Here is a 15945-nt window from a genome sequence, read left to right on the forward strand (position 1 = left end):
TCCTCTTCCGTAGGTACACATAATAAAATTTATGAGAAAATAGCTCTCATTGGTTATATACAATACATATAAAACTTAGATGCTGTCTGAAATATATGTACAGAGAGGCTTCATTGAGGATAGGTCGGGTCCTTATGTAAATTTATTTACCTAAGTAACAACATCACTTATTCCTAAACTAATAGCTCCAAGAAGTGTGATAGAAAATTATGAAAAACCTAGTCTTATAGAACGTTAAAAAATCTGTGTAAAAAGTGAAAATATTAATAACTAGACTTTAAAATGGAGGTGGCGCAAACTCCTCTGCAGCTGACTCAAGATCACTCCGATGGAAGGATGACAGGTAAATATTGTAATCAGACTTCAATTCTTTACTTTTTATTTAGGTGAACCTCTGGGAGAGGCCTTTGTTAGCAGAGGACGTCTTTCGGCTGACACAACGATGACTTTATTTTATGGTCTGGTCTCTTTCCATCGTCACGGGTTATGCCTTTGGTTTCTAAATTGGAATATAGACAACATTTACTTGTAACAGAGCAACGAGATGTGTTCTGGTGTATCATCCTTTTACGAACTAAACATGCTTTGGAAACTGAGCTTTTATATTACACAGAAATGCTCCAGAAAATGTTGTAGTCTATACTCACCTTACAACGGCTGGCACTCCGGTGATAACAAGAGCACAACGGATATTTTAATCACTACTGGCGTGCCCTGCCATGCAACCTGCCCTCTGGCTGCAGGAAAGACCATCGCGTCCAAGATATTTATTTCATCTCACTGAAACTTACGTTCCAGATTTTTTTATCCCCAGCACGTAATTTGGCAAAAAGACCAACGTTTAGCCTTAATGAGACTCACTCTTTGGAACACAAGCACATAAAGGCAACTAGACATGATTTAAAAAATTATGTATAGTATTCGCATATTCTAATATTCGCGTAAGTGTCAGAAACCAATATTTATGCAATAATTATAGCATTTTGACAAGCACATAAAGGGACTACTTTTTTGTGGCACTAACAGCCAGTTTCTTCGTCAAAAGTTAAATCCAAAGCAAAAGTCAAAGTAATGTCTAAAGTAAAAGTAACGGTTAAATTCAATTTTTTCTATGAATTTATATGAATTTTGCTGTCACTTTAGCCTTGAAAAAACGAATTTGACCGTAACTTTAACTTTAGACATTACTTTAACTTTAGCTTTTGATGAAGAAACTGGCCGTAAGTGTAGGTAAGATATGACGTAAACTTTTCCTTTTTTTTTAAATAAAAATACTTTCCAAACTATGTAGCTATGTAGCTATGAGCTATCGTAGCATCTAAAATACTGAGCTGTTTGTAACCAATTTAACCCCTCTGCTCGACAAGATTTTGACATATGACTTTACCGTTGATTCGGCGGGATATTTTGAATCGCGACATGGAAGTCAAAAATTTGTACTAACTTTCAACACATGAATTCTAAGTCCGTAATGCCTGATCAGAAGTATTTTAACTATAACTTTAGAGCTCACTTATTTGACAACAACGTGCAAAGGTCAAATGGGGTCAGTTAATTCAGAAAAAGATAATAATTACGGTGTTTTTAAGTCTATCGAAAAGTTAGGCATTTCAAATTTGGTGAAAACTTACCAATAAATAATCGCATCACTTTCTCAAACACAACACAAACGTCATATTTATAACATTTTCAATCCGTTGCAATACATTTCGTGCACTTATTTATGTTCAATAACTAAAAAATCAGCACATAAAATACACAATAAAAATGAACAATTTACAAGATCAAAGAGAAGTAGACTTTGGAATGGAGTATGTATTTTTTTTTTCAATCAGCGGTGTGCATTCGATACCTAAATCGGATATTTATTATAAATAATCGAATACCAATTTTATATATACATACCTATTTTTTAATAGCAACTTATTTCAATTTTATTTATTAATTTTAAATTATAGGTTCAATTTGTTTTTGTTGTTAAGAAAAAAGATATTTAAGTTTTATGAAAGTTTTTAGCATTAAATTTTTATATGTATTATTTATTTTGGTGTTGCGTCATTTGTAATAATTTTTAACTTTAATTGAATTTTTATTACCTATTACGGAATTTTAATTTATTCTTATATTATTTCTCAACAATTCTAAGATTTTTGTTTCGGCGGAGGGTAAGCACCAGGCTTCCCTCGACCAGGCAGTTCCCTCGACCTTCACTGGTCTCCATCATCAGGTCAGCTCAAAGCCTTCACTGTTGAATAGTGCTACCAGGCAAACACCTGAGTGATAAGATTTCAACCTATGTATTTCTGCAACTTTCGAAAGTCGCCCTCAATTTCTCAAGGTTCCATCATCAGATCCTGACCTGATGATAATGGGACCACCTCGGAAGTATACGCTATCAAACAAAAAAAGAATCATCAAAATCGATAAATAAATGGCTGAGTAATCGCGTAACAAACATACGAAAAAATGGTCGAATTGAGAACCTCCGCTTTTTGGGAAGTCGGTTAAAAATAAGTCGGCGGCGGCCATCTTTCCTTCTTGGACCAGCTTTCGATGAACAGCGAACTATTTGCCCTTTCAAACAATAAAATCGTCATAAAATTTTGCGATAACTACACCTAACTACGGCTCTCGTCAAATTGCTTTGCCGCTCAGTTAAAAGTTGGAAGTAACGAATCGCCATTAAGTTTGGCAGGTCTACAGGAATCCTGCACATAAAACACCCGAAGAAATAAATAAGTCTTCATTTGCCGTCTTCAGAAACCCTAAAAACCGAAGATTATTTTATTGCGGCTACAACGTATTTTCTACCACTGATTTTCTAGCATTTTTTTTCAAAATAAATTTACTTTTCCTAATTTATTTTCAGATTATGGTAAGTATACAAAAGTGCAATTTAGTAATATTATAATATCAAATAATATAAAATTATTAAATCGATTCTTTATTTTAACGAAGCGGATCATTCGATGCAAAACTTCTATCACCGTCGCCATCTTGTCTATGCGTCTTCAAATTTAAAAAAACAACTAATGTAAACAAACATGGCGAGTTCGATCAGAATTCCCGGTAATTACGATTGGATTTTAAAAAGGTATATTTCTAACGGGATGCTAAATATGAAAGGTTTGAATGCGTAAAAATAATTTAAATTTATTTAGTTATTTTATTTAGTACTCACAAATGTGGTTTGATTGGAAAGAAAATAAATATGAGCGTAAATAATTAGGAAAGCATATGACTGATTCGCAGACCCCAATTGGGGTCTAAACCGAGCTTACGGTGACATTGATGTTCAGACCCCGATTGGGGTCCGCTACGGATTTGACGGTTAAGATGTAAAAATCACGGTCTGCTTTTCTCCTCTTCGCCGTCCGCGCCGTCGGCATTTCACCTATCTTGAACTTACGCACTGAAACCTTTGGACATCCATTTTGGAAAATACACGTTCTCGCTTTTTATTTTTTGTGAACGCTAAAATCGCTGACGATAACATTGTCAATTAATACTAAAAATATAAGTAAATGACAGAAACAAGCAAGTTTATTTGTAGATTATTAAACAACAAAAAAAGAACTCATGCAAATAACACCATATTTTATTCGCACCATAAACAAAATAAAAAATAACCTGCCAAACAATATTTTTCCACCATTCCCGCGCGGCGGCCATACTTGTAGCTACATTTTTTCGACAGGCAAAGGCAACATTAGTATTCAGGCCCCGCCAGCCAGTAACTCGGGGGTCTATTTGACTGATTTTCAGCCTCTCCATGATTTGCCACTTTACCCGGTCAGAGTGCACGTTGAATACGAAATAACCAATACAGCGGAGGGGGATTTGAAATTTCATTTTCGCATAATGGCAACCCCGTTTTGAATATTGGGTATTTTATTATCACTGTGTATGTTGGATAATTTTGTCAGCATGTAATGGACTTGGCAATTTGTTTGTGTATTTGTTGATGATGGATTAGGTTGGTTCTAGTTAGTTTTGAAAGGCCTAGGTCGTATTTGATTGGCTTGTGTAGGTGTTTCACATAATTTGTACCTTGATTATGTCGGAACCTAAAAAGCTAGGTTTGATACAAACCTACATGGTGCTGAATACCTGAGTGAGTGAGTTTACTATTGTATGGCAAAGTAAATCAATGCTGTCGTTCAATGCAGTGATGTTAATTGTAGTAAGCAAGACTCTAGATTGTTTCATTCGTTATTATTTATCTCACTGATAGAAATACTCAGTGACTAAGATGTTGCAAGGATTTTCTTTGTACCTAATGCCTAAGTAAGTATTTTCCAACTTTATACCTACCTTAGTCGGCATCAACTGAAACTGACTCCGACCGGTTCCCATAAAATTTTTGAAGAATTATGAAAACCGAAAGGGTTCAGACATTCTAAAACACTATTATGTTATTATTTATCTAGAATAATTAAGATTAAAAAATTGAAAAGTAATTTTACCCTCAATGGATTTTTGACATCGATTAGGTACATTATATAAATAAAAACTCTTTGCTACAATCTACAACCTCATTACACAATGAAACATTACCAGCCAGGAATTCCATTTTTGAATCAAAAAAGGCCGCCAATCCCGCCAACCGACAAAATCCGTTATTCCGTCGGCGCGGGTACTTCTGAACGCGAACCCTAGAGAGTGGGGGTGAAATTAATCAGACCGGCTCAAGGGCTGCCGCGTCAAAAGAAAACCAAATAAAACGGCAAGCGACAAAGTTTCTAAGGCGGAGATAGGGAAACTGTGGAGACGACTTTGTTGTAAAGTTTTTAGAGTTTTTTTTTCTCATTTTTTTTGCGTTAGGTTAAGTAAGAATCTCTTTTACTTAGTCTAGACAGCGTTGATGTTAACAAGGGTGAAAGGATAAGCCTTGTTCGTTAAAGTGATGAAAAAACCTTCACGTTGCTCGTTTTCGTCCAAAGAAGCTGGTGGTTTTTGTCACACCTCTATGTAACATCAGTTATGAAAACTGAACTTAGATCGTATACGTTAATTTTTACTTAAGTATACAAAAGCTCCTTTTGCGCTTGAATCTAAGTATAAATTAATTTTGTTATTAATTTTTCTCCACATTTGAGAGCGATATTTTTTTTTTGATACATCACTCCAACCACACAATTTTCTTTATATCAACAAAATAGAACCAATAGATAAAAAAATACAAAGTACCATCTCAACACATTTCCTGTCCGCAGTAAGTGGCATTCTAACACAAACAAACATTGATTTATCCTGATACCGGGATTTAGGCGCGCCTCCATCGAGCTGACTTCCAATTTCCGAGAACTTTTTATGTGTCTTATAAAATTTTCTTTTATGGCTCTCTGTAGCGTGTCTGAAGATGTATTGTGACATAAATCTGAGTATTATTTGTTCTGTTTTTTTTTTGGTTGTTTCGTTATTGAGGTTGGTGGGTGAAAATTTTAGGTATCCAACGTTTTACACAATATAGGTTTATACATAATGCATGAAGCACTATTTTCTGGCGTTTGATTGGTTTCATCAGCAATTGTTATAATTTATGATGTTACATGGACAGAAAATGGTAAACTAATTCAGTTGTCACATATGAAACGGTTTATTGAAAACTTTAGAATAGATGAAAATCGACAAAGATATCAATAGTTATATTATTTTCACTTGCTCTTTACAAAAGTGAGACTTTTCAAAACTGGAGGCTGAATTTTGCTATGCTATTCATACGAATAGGTTCTACACTTTATGCAAGTAGTTCTCTTTAAGTAATTGCTGGATTCGGATCATCTTTGCCATAACATTTTCATAGTTTTATCGACATCATACAATTTACAAATCAACTTTTCCCTCACACAGACATCATCCAACAAAATATCAACTTGATACCAACCACACACAGTTCCCTCAACCCTGAAACGCGGGTTGAACCCAAATCATAATATCAATATACCGTTTGAACCCTGAGTCCCATGTGCGAGAACCCCGGGGGAGCAATCTTGCTTCATATTGATTTTATATTGCTCACATATTGTTGGTATCTGCAGCGTGATTCGGAACGTTTGTGCTTGCGTGGGTTGGATTTTGTGTGTGGCTTTTAGATTAGAAGAGCAGGCGATGTTTAGTACCTACTATAGGCACTTTTCTTGTATAGGAAGAAGAATAAAATCATGTTTTTATTTACCACTTTTCTAAATTACATCTTGGACACCAATGACTTAATAAACGTAAAGGAAAGCATCTTAAGGAAAACCTGGATTTTGAAGTCTGAAATCGCCTTCCTAATTCGCCTCGCGCGAGATTGGTCATTGACGCACATTCCTTCTCTGTATGAGAGAAGGACTTTATCCAGCAGTGGGGTAGTAAAAAGGACTTATGATGAAAGGGTTTCCTCAAATACGCCTGATGACCTCTGACATGGATCTAAGTCATAAAGTAGTCATCCTAGGCACGCACGCGAGTGCAACACAGCCAGCTTCCATTCTCCGGACAGCTTTGTTTTCTTACAATGCACAAAGCTCTTTCTTTCTTCTCTCTATTTCGGCCCGACTTGGCGATCTCAGGAACCGAAACCAAGATCCCCGTGTACAGCAGTCGTGTTACCAACGAGGCAGTTAATAAACCAAATCATAGAATTGATGATTAAAAGAGCATAGAGGGCATAACGAGAGACGTACAATATTGCATTAGCACCCGCTAGTGGGACAAATGTAGTTACTGCGTGTATGTGACATCGCCCCTAACGAATTATAGTAAGTTCAACTCAGTCGTGCGCGCGGCCCTATGTGTGGGTAACCCTTGTACATATACAGTGACTTTGTGTGCGTGACAAGAGGTACAGTCGGGTACAAATACAGTTATTTAGGGGTTGTATACGGCTGTTTAAAGTACAGTTATTACGTAATTTAGTTTATTTATTTATAATGATTCTGTATCGCTACTTGAAAAATCAAATGATGAATTTTCGGATTCGCTACTTTTACCAATGTTAATTATAAATTCTGACTCCATGTCAAAATGTCTATAGTATTCTTCTTTTTTTTTTTGTACATGTCGACAAGTATTACCCAACATCCCTTCATCAATTTGACTTAAACGTTCATTAATGAGTTTCATTATTTCCGTGTTATTTTGGTCGACATTATGCGAAGCAATATAATTTTTTAAAATTCCCCACACATTTTGTGTCCATTATTATACTAAATTATAGGTCTTTTTACATTCTTAGTCCACACATTTATTTATTGTTCGCGTACCCCGAGCTAAAAAATATGTAAGGAGTATTTAATTCATCTTAGATATTTCACTTCATTTATTTCTTAGATACTGTCAATGTCAATTTGAAAAGCCGTATGAGAAAATAATGATAAACTGTAAAATGTAATAATAAAAAGCTTTGAATGTTGTTTCATTTTTTTGAAACGCTACCTGACTCCTTAAAACATTTTCTCCGTGAAGAACTAGACATTTTCGTAAACGACTGTACCCATAACAAAAAGCGATAAGAACACGTCATGCTCGGACGACGTCACTGTCACACGAATGAAAGTAGTATATTTACAAGCCGACGCACACATAGGGCCGCGCGCAAATCTGAGTTGAACTATCTATATCTTGTTTGACACAGAGTTGGGAATGTGTAGAATAGGCGTTGGTCAAATTGTACACAAAATTCACGTGTGTTTGTGGAGTGGTTTAATGCTTTCATTTCTTGTACTGGAAACTATTTATAATATTTTATAATATAATATTTTTTATTTAAATTTCATTACAGCATGAATTACATAGAGTCTTAAATATAAGCTTATGTCCGAGTCTTACGTGCCTGAACTAGGATATCCTGTGTTTCAGGCGAGAAGAGCTAAAATAATTTAAAATTAACAAATAATCAAAAGGATTCTATAGTATATTAAAATGTGTAAACTATCTGTTTCGTGGACAAGTTGTATTTACTACTACAGTATTACCATATCTTAACATCTAGTTTCTTAATTAACAAGTCATTTAAAATAAATAATAATTATCAAAAATTTTATAAAAATTAAATATTAATAAAATCAATTTTATAAACCACATAAAAATATATAATGTAAAAATATATAAATTTTGTAAGCACTTGCTTTTTTGAAGGGTCTTTTTTGAGTTTCTTGCCAGTTCTTCGCCATGAAACTTCTTAGAACTGTGCAACTAGCTTGACGTTTCGAAAGACCTTTTTTAGACCTAGGTATTTGAAATTAAAAAAGTTGTTGGGTGTGACTATTGGTTTCTTCATGGATTTATAACAACTTCTCATTTTAGTCATTTTAAAATGATATCTTTTAGAGTGGATTGATTTTCAATGACAAAGGCCTTGTCTCTAAAAAGGTCCTCTTTCTACTCCTAGATGTGTTTGTTACATTTCCTGTAATATACCTAAGCATGGTGGGGACGTTTTCTCAACATGAATCTCCCAGAAAAAAACCATACGTAAACAGCAAAAAAATACAGTGATCCACACCCAATACAATACTGCTCAATTCCACTACCCAACAAACTACACAGCCACATCTATGTCCCACCTAACTCTATCTCACTACGTGTGGACTGTCCCCGACACTTAATAAAGGTAAATAAATAACACAGTGCACTTCAATTGCATTCCATCAATTATTGTAGTTGTATTGTCATTGTACTGATTGGTAACTCAATTTTTGTAGGAATAGGGACTCGATTGAGTGACCTTTTGTACTCGTTTTGTTGAAGTTCGTGAATTTAGTAGGTAGTTTTTGATTGCAATGGAATTAATGTAAATATGATCTTAGTTTTCTGAGCCTGTGTTTTATTTTCCAGATTTTTCTCTACTTTGAAATTTTGTCTAGGTATAAGTTGATGAAGCTTAGGTTTGATGAGATCACTCCTCAATGTCTAGGCCCATCAGCACTTCTTTGCAGATTAGATTAAGAACGTGGCAAACTTTGCTAAGTCACATAGGGTCCTCTATTAATGGGTCTGTAGGAATTGTTAAAATACATAACTAAAACTTCAATGATAAGATAAATGTTAGTTTTTCTTAAATCAATGATTTACTTTGAAAATTGAAGATGAAAATTCATAGTATGTAAACAGTTTTATGAAAATTGACGTTCTGTTGTAGGTGAACTATGGGCCTTAGTATAAAAGTATTTTAATGAACATATCACAACGTTCTTCCATATGAAATCTAACCTAAAATTCCTTCAAATTCTCACCCTACGATCAATTTGTACGCCACTCCAATCACTTAATTGATTCGACACATTTGGTCTTAATATATTTATTACACATCTAAATATACTCTATCTTCCTTAATATAAGGTTCAAATTCCTTTGAATTCTGTTCGATATTTAGGGAGTGACCCTTCGTGTGGAAAGTGGAAATCTATTAAAATGAAAGGGTGTGATTTGCAATGGTTATTTTATTAGCTTTATCGAGATTAAATATTTTGAGGGTAGTGTGATGATATTAAACTATTGTAGTACGTACGAATGCAGGGTTGATGCAGTAGCGATCAATTTCATCTAGGTATATCAATCGTCTACTTTTGCCTACCCTTTGCTAAATAAGGATGGTGGCTAACCGATTAGCTGAATATCAATTTATGAAATAGGGATATTGTCTCCATATAGATTTAACGTCCAATGATTTAGTTCTTGGGCAATATAATTCCTCGTCCACGTTTTCCTCATTTAAGTTCACAAAAACGATTTTGAAAGATTTCAAGAATTAACATTGGTATTAGCCAGCAGTCACAGACTCGTCAATCGGCTACTGCGCACACTCGGGGAGAAAATATAGCCTTCCTCAATAATTGGCCTATCTAACACAGAAAGAATTTTCCAAATTACTGCCTGGGATTAGCGCGTTTACATAAGTATGTTGCGGGACATTCAAATTAATAGCGTTTGACTAAAACCTCATTATTCAATCACCAATTAAATGACTTTCCGTTTTTTTAATTTAATTACTCCAAAATTAAACGTCTTCCTCATCACCAGGTGACGGCAACACATCACCGCTCCGCTGGTCGCCTCCATCATCAGCCGCATTAGTAGCAGCCGCTCTCGCTCCACCGGCCCTCAGACCCTGGCTGCCAGACCCGCCCAGCAAGAAGACCAACCACTTGGGTAAGACAGGTTGGCATCAGTCTGCCTTTATTATTTTATGTACTGGTAAATTATAAAGTAACATGGCATCTAGATAGATTGTTGAAAACAGCGGTTGTTCTCTCTATGAAGATCCGATAGCTGCACAGGATATAATTATTATTGTTAAATAGACATATTTAAAGCAATAAGTGTAAGATAAAAATAAAAGACGAACGTAAAAAAGTAGATAGATAGATATACTTTATTAGGTACACCAATTTTACATTTTTGATCTTAATCTAGTTTAGGTAGGTGATATAATGGGCGGTCTTATCGCTAAGAGCGATCTCTTCCAACAACCAACCTTACCAAAGACAACCTTAGGATGGATAACAAAATAAAACATCAACGCATGGCTGCTGATAAAAATGAGCCGAGTTAAACATTATGCTCGATATAGTTTGGCATTTACTTCTGTATGATAAGTGGACACCAGTCAATCCTGAAGCGTTTCGATATTAGAAGGAGTAAAAGAAGCCTAGATGACACTATAATTACGGAATGACACTATAATTATGAAATTAAAAACATCACATATCTCATGCCTCATGTGCGGTCACGTTACCTCAGTTATGTATTACCAAATATTTAAAACTTTATTATTTTCTTCTTTGTTGCAGGATTGATCTGTGTGGTCTGCGGTGACACGAGCTCTGGTAAACACTATGGCATCCTCGCTTGCAATGGCTGCAGCGGATTCTTCAAGAGATCCGTTCGGAGGAAACTTATATACAGGTTAGTTTATCTTCGGAAAACATTTGGCACATCATTTAGACGACATGTAAAGCGACGCATATAAGTTCAACACAGTCGAAACTTAATTTGAGATTGATCAATGATGATGATCATCTAATAGATAAAGTTATGAAATATCAAACTAAAAAACAATACGATTAAGCAATCAATATCATAACTAATAGAGAACAAAAATAAAACCTGCAAGCTGAAACGGCTACGCCAAAATTAGATCACGTAAATATTAGTAGTGGTATTTGAACAAATGTTTTAAGTGTACCAATTGCAGTATCTAGTATAACAAGTGAAACTTCAGTTTCGTCATATATTTGTGTTATATTTCGTATTTTATTTGGAACTGTGTGAACGGGTTTTTGGAACTACATTGATTGTTCAACTGTTTTAAGTTGTGTATGAGCAATTGTTATATGATGTGTTTCTTTATCATCGTTATTAGCAGAAATTGTGTTTATAAATATTTGATTTGTGGAATCATTATTGGTGTTGAATGTAGGTTTATTTTTGGATGCGCGAAACCTATCAAGTTAATTACTTGATAGGTTTCTCTCATTATTGACTTTAAGTCATCTGCAGTGTAATAAGTCAAACGCAAGAATTCATCATTAGGTAAAGGTAGGGACGTTACATCTCCCGTGACAGTTTAAAAACTTTACCTAATCTAATACCATTAGTTCTAGATTTCGCATTAAAAAAATCGTTCATGCAACAACAGTAAAAAATACAATGAAAATCAGAAAGGATTTTATCAACACACATGTAATTTTTCTATATACAATGCATGATGTACCATGAACGGATAGAGGAACATATGTACGAGTATATTCAGATGACTATGATGATAATGGTGATAACCTGTTACTTACGATCCAAAAATTAGATTAAAAACAATGGTATCAATCTAAAAGAGAAAGTCCGACCAGGTCACAGGTGCGACATAGTTCAACCGCGGATGTTCACCACTTGTGACAACAACCAAAAACTATAATATTTGGTGACACACTATTATGAGTAGCAAGTGGGTCAGTGTGTTGACTTATTGATGAAACTAGTCATTTGGGACATTGAAAAGGAGGTGACGAGTCTTAGTTTAACTATAGGAATTGAAAATTGTTTATAAGTAGGTAATCATTGAAATATTCTTATCAAATTGTCTTACATAGTATTGCCCCTTAGCTTATTTAAACTCAATGTAGGTTTAGCGTAAGTAAAAAATCGGCGTCGTATTAAATAGGAACTGGTCCTGTCCAGGGGCCTTTATTTTGTTACCGTATTAATAATATCGTCCGTAGCAATAATATAAATATCATATTAAAACTAAATCATACAATCAATCAGACAAACATTACAAAACACTACCAACTACAATAAGAAACCAACTAGAAGCGATCACCAACAACCCAAAAATCAAAACAAACAATAATAATCCGAAAATCTCGAGCAAAAACTGCAACATGTTTGAACTCAAACACACTGAGCTCATCTGGATGCCGTGCCAAAAATGACAATAGAAAGAACAGGCCTGCTTGAGCACTTGAACCCACTTAATCCTCAGTAGAAGAGAATGCTTCTGTAATTTTTGGTACATCTGTGACCGACGATGAAGGTTGAGCACGTTAGGGAGAGGAGCGATTTGGTGAATATGTTAGTGATTGATTTGATAGTAATTTTATAATCTAACGAGGTGACGTTAAATAATTAAACAAGAATATTATTACATTATATCAAACCACCGTTAATCAACTTGAAAAGGATGGAAAAAACAAGCGACTTGAAAGGTAGCAAGAGTGTCTCATAAAGCTCAATATGGGAATGATAAAATGATATCGAAGCATGAAAGTATTTGGCTGATCATAATTCTTACCAACACGACTATAATTAATTAATAATCATTATCAATAATTTCATCATTTAGTATCTTGTTAGGTTCTATAGGTACTCGTTTAATAAATCGCTTCCGCGCTTTCAATATGTCCTCACCGTAACATCGCAAATCGAGGGGCATTAAAATACGATGTAAATTAATTTAGCTTTTTTTATTATAACTGAATTGCTTTTCTACGACGTTGTATTACTTTTGTGATTTATTTACTTTGATATCGTGATTCAAAACAGTTTTTACATTACAAAAAAGCTTTCTGCTAAGTAGACTGTCGCTTTTATTAAATTAAAGCTATGCATAAGACTATGAAAATTACTGAGTTCTGATGATAAAACTACGCTGCATATTTGTGTTTAATTCCTTAGATGGTTGGCCGTATTTTTTTAGATGTTGTTAGCGTTACAGACTACAGTACATTTTTTCTGCAAATAGTTTGTCATTAGCTCTCTACAATTTTATATTTAAAACAACTTGCCAAAAAATTGTTATCGCCACTATCATCCCCAAAAAAACGCCAGATCACACAGATAGAATTAAAAACTGTTTAACATTTGGCCCTCACCCTCTTAAGTGGGGAATCAATTAATTCGCTACCCGTCCTAATATTATTAATATTGTGTGCCACCCTTATGATAGATGGTCAAGTGTGACATGTGTACCAGCTTTATGATTCACAAATTGATTCTGTGGAGCTTCTTTGTCAGTATTGTTGGATGATTTTTGGGCTCAGTTGATTTTTTGAGAGTAGCTTCTGTTTGTTTTATAAAAGAACTGTCCTAATGACAAAAAATTGTAACTTTTTGTTATATTGATAGTGTGAAATTATATATCTAATTAATTAATAAATTTTTCTGTCCAATCCCTACTAAGATCACGCAATTAACGTAACAAACAGTTTTTTAACCAAAACCTTTGAATCGCTACGCCCACGATTCTTACTGAAAATTTCTTGCTTAAAACACTCGAAAATACTGTAAGACATACTATATTGAATTTACAAATAAATATACTTATAATATAATGACATCAAAACCTATCACCTAACTTACCAACCGCTATAACTCAAAAACTAAAGTGCCGTGAAACAGGGAGCGATCCTGGGCCCAACGTCCCTTTCATATAGAATTGCAACAAATGTCAACGTAGCCATAAGCCTATTACAGAAGGGATTATCGGTAATGAAATATCTTTAATCTGTATTAGTTTCTGTGGTAGCAGATTTTTGTGGGATGTTAAGGTTGAGATGTAATGGAAGCGAGAGGAAAGCTAATTGTAGCTTAAGCTTCTTCGTGATGTTTCTATGATTATTGTAGATTTCTTTTGTGAGACGAATAATCATACAAGCAACTAACAAAATGTGTGGATGATTTAACAAAAAACATAAAAAAAATAATACATTGAGGCACATATCAGCAAAGTCCTTTATGACACCCGTGAGTAATTTTGAAATAGATACTGCAAGTTTAAAATATAATAGCTTAAGCCCGTTCACTCAGTTGTACCACTGATTTGCATTCACCTATTTAATTCAAATCTTCGTCAAATCATTAATTTAAAAAAAAAAAAATAGTTTTTTGCAACTTGTCCCTAATAGTATATGTTCCTAAGTATCCAAAAACTCCCGTCGTATTTGTCGTCATCCGAAGCGATGCTATAACATTTTAGCTAGGAGTGTGATTCGATCTTAGTTTCTTACATTCGTTTACTTTGATGGAATAGTTTCTTATTGAGGTATTTATGTTTTATTTATATTGATATATTTAGATTGATTGATTTATGTTTTGATTGCTTTGATGTTATGTGTGCATTATTAAAGTGTTTACAAAAAGTTGTAGGTATAAAATTGTGCAATATATTTTGATAATACTGTAAGTGTGAAAATCATTAGGAACCAGTTCTTCAAATGGTTCACATTTATTAACAGTTTTTTTTAACACCCAGTCATCATTGCATTTAATCATGTTAACATAATAAATTCATCAATACGTACATTTTGCTCGCAAATATCTAGCAGGCTCTTCGCAACGGTTGAAATCACAATAAAACTTATTTTCTATCCACCTCTAATAATTTTACACTACTGGAATCTTTATATAAATTATCTGCAACCCAGCGTTTTCGGCAGCATCCCTAGGCAATATGTCCTTTAGCCTAGAAATAGTGTTACACTTCACACAATTTTGGACCGTCCAATCAAACAATCATCAGCTTAACCCTCTGCAGCTGAGGTGGTAGTCCCACAGACACCGCAAAACACAAAATCTAGTTTTTTACCGTCATTTTTCAAATTCTTGTGCCAGCTCTTCGAGTACCTTCCTATAAAGGGCTCGCGCGTCGGTCAGTGTACGGGGGGCGGTCACAGTGAGCTTACTTTAGCGTGGAGGAAGAAAAGTGTCCACGGGACTACCACGTCAGCGTCAAGGTAAGTTTCCACGAGACTACCACCTCAGTCAAATGGTTATATCTTCATAGTGTCTCCTAAACTACCACGTCAGTAACCTAATTTAAGTGATTCATTTTAAGTGTTATTTTCCAATTTTCCTGAAATATTACGTTAATATTTTATATTACTTATCAATTAACTTGAATGCCAAGCTAACTGGTGTTAAGTACCGAACAAGTTTTTAGATGGACATCTCAAGCAACAACCCTAAACCAGGGACTTCTGCTCGTAAAGGAACATCGGCTGGAACTCTCCAGAGACGTGAAGGGGAAATATAGAACTAACTGTAACAGGAAAGTGACGATGCCTTTAGTGTTAGGTATTGATGATAAAGATGGAGATCCATTAGTTTCGATCCCGAAACCGAACGCGATGAAGATTACGCCATTTCACGTGGAGAAGAGTTTTAGGCATGGATGGGGGTCCCTCCATCTCCGGTAGTTCGATTTGTTCCACTGAGTGACAAAACATTTTGTTATATTTTTCCAACTTAAATAAAAAGACAAACTAAGTATCGTTGCTGTGATTGTTCGAAGCTAATTTGCCTTCAGTTCTCTAAGCCACTGTGTGATAATTGCCAAAAAAAGGTGTGACTTTGAATCACTCTAGTTTATAATTTGACCAACGAATGTATCTCATTTTTCCAACACGGATTCATATTATTGTGAACTTTTAAAATATGTAATTGAAAATTTGAAAAAGTTGATTT

The 15945-nt window shown here is 34.6% G+C and overlaps 1 protein-coding gene across 1 annotated transcript in view; it reads left to right on the top strand.

Annotated features, from left to right (window-relative positions):
- Window positions 1–15945, top strand: part of LOC110382302 (photoreceptor-specific nuclear receptor) — a 48920-nt gene that overhangs the window by 1257 nt on the left and 31718 nt on the right. The window contains exons 2-4 of the mRNA XM_064041066.1: window positions 186–343; window positions 10009–10137; window positions 10779–10893. Of these exons, the coding sequence (XP_063897136.1) occupies window positions 283–343; window positions 10009–10137; window positions 10779–10893 (305 nt within the window). The 5' untranslated portion in view covers window positions 186–282. The remainder of the gene's footprint in view (window positions 1–185; window positions 344–10008; window positions 10138–10778; window positions 10894–15945) is intronic.

Source organism: Helicoverpa armigera, chromosome 24 (assembly GCF_030705265.1).
Source record: "Helicoverpa armigera isolate CAAS_96S chromosome 24, ASM3070526v1, whole genome shotgun sequence".
NCBI classification, from domain to species: domain Eukaryota; kingdom Metazoa; phylum Arthropoda; class Insecta; order Lepidoptera; family Noctuidae; genus Helicoverpa; species Helicoverpa armigera.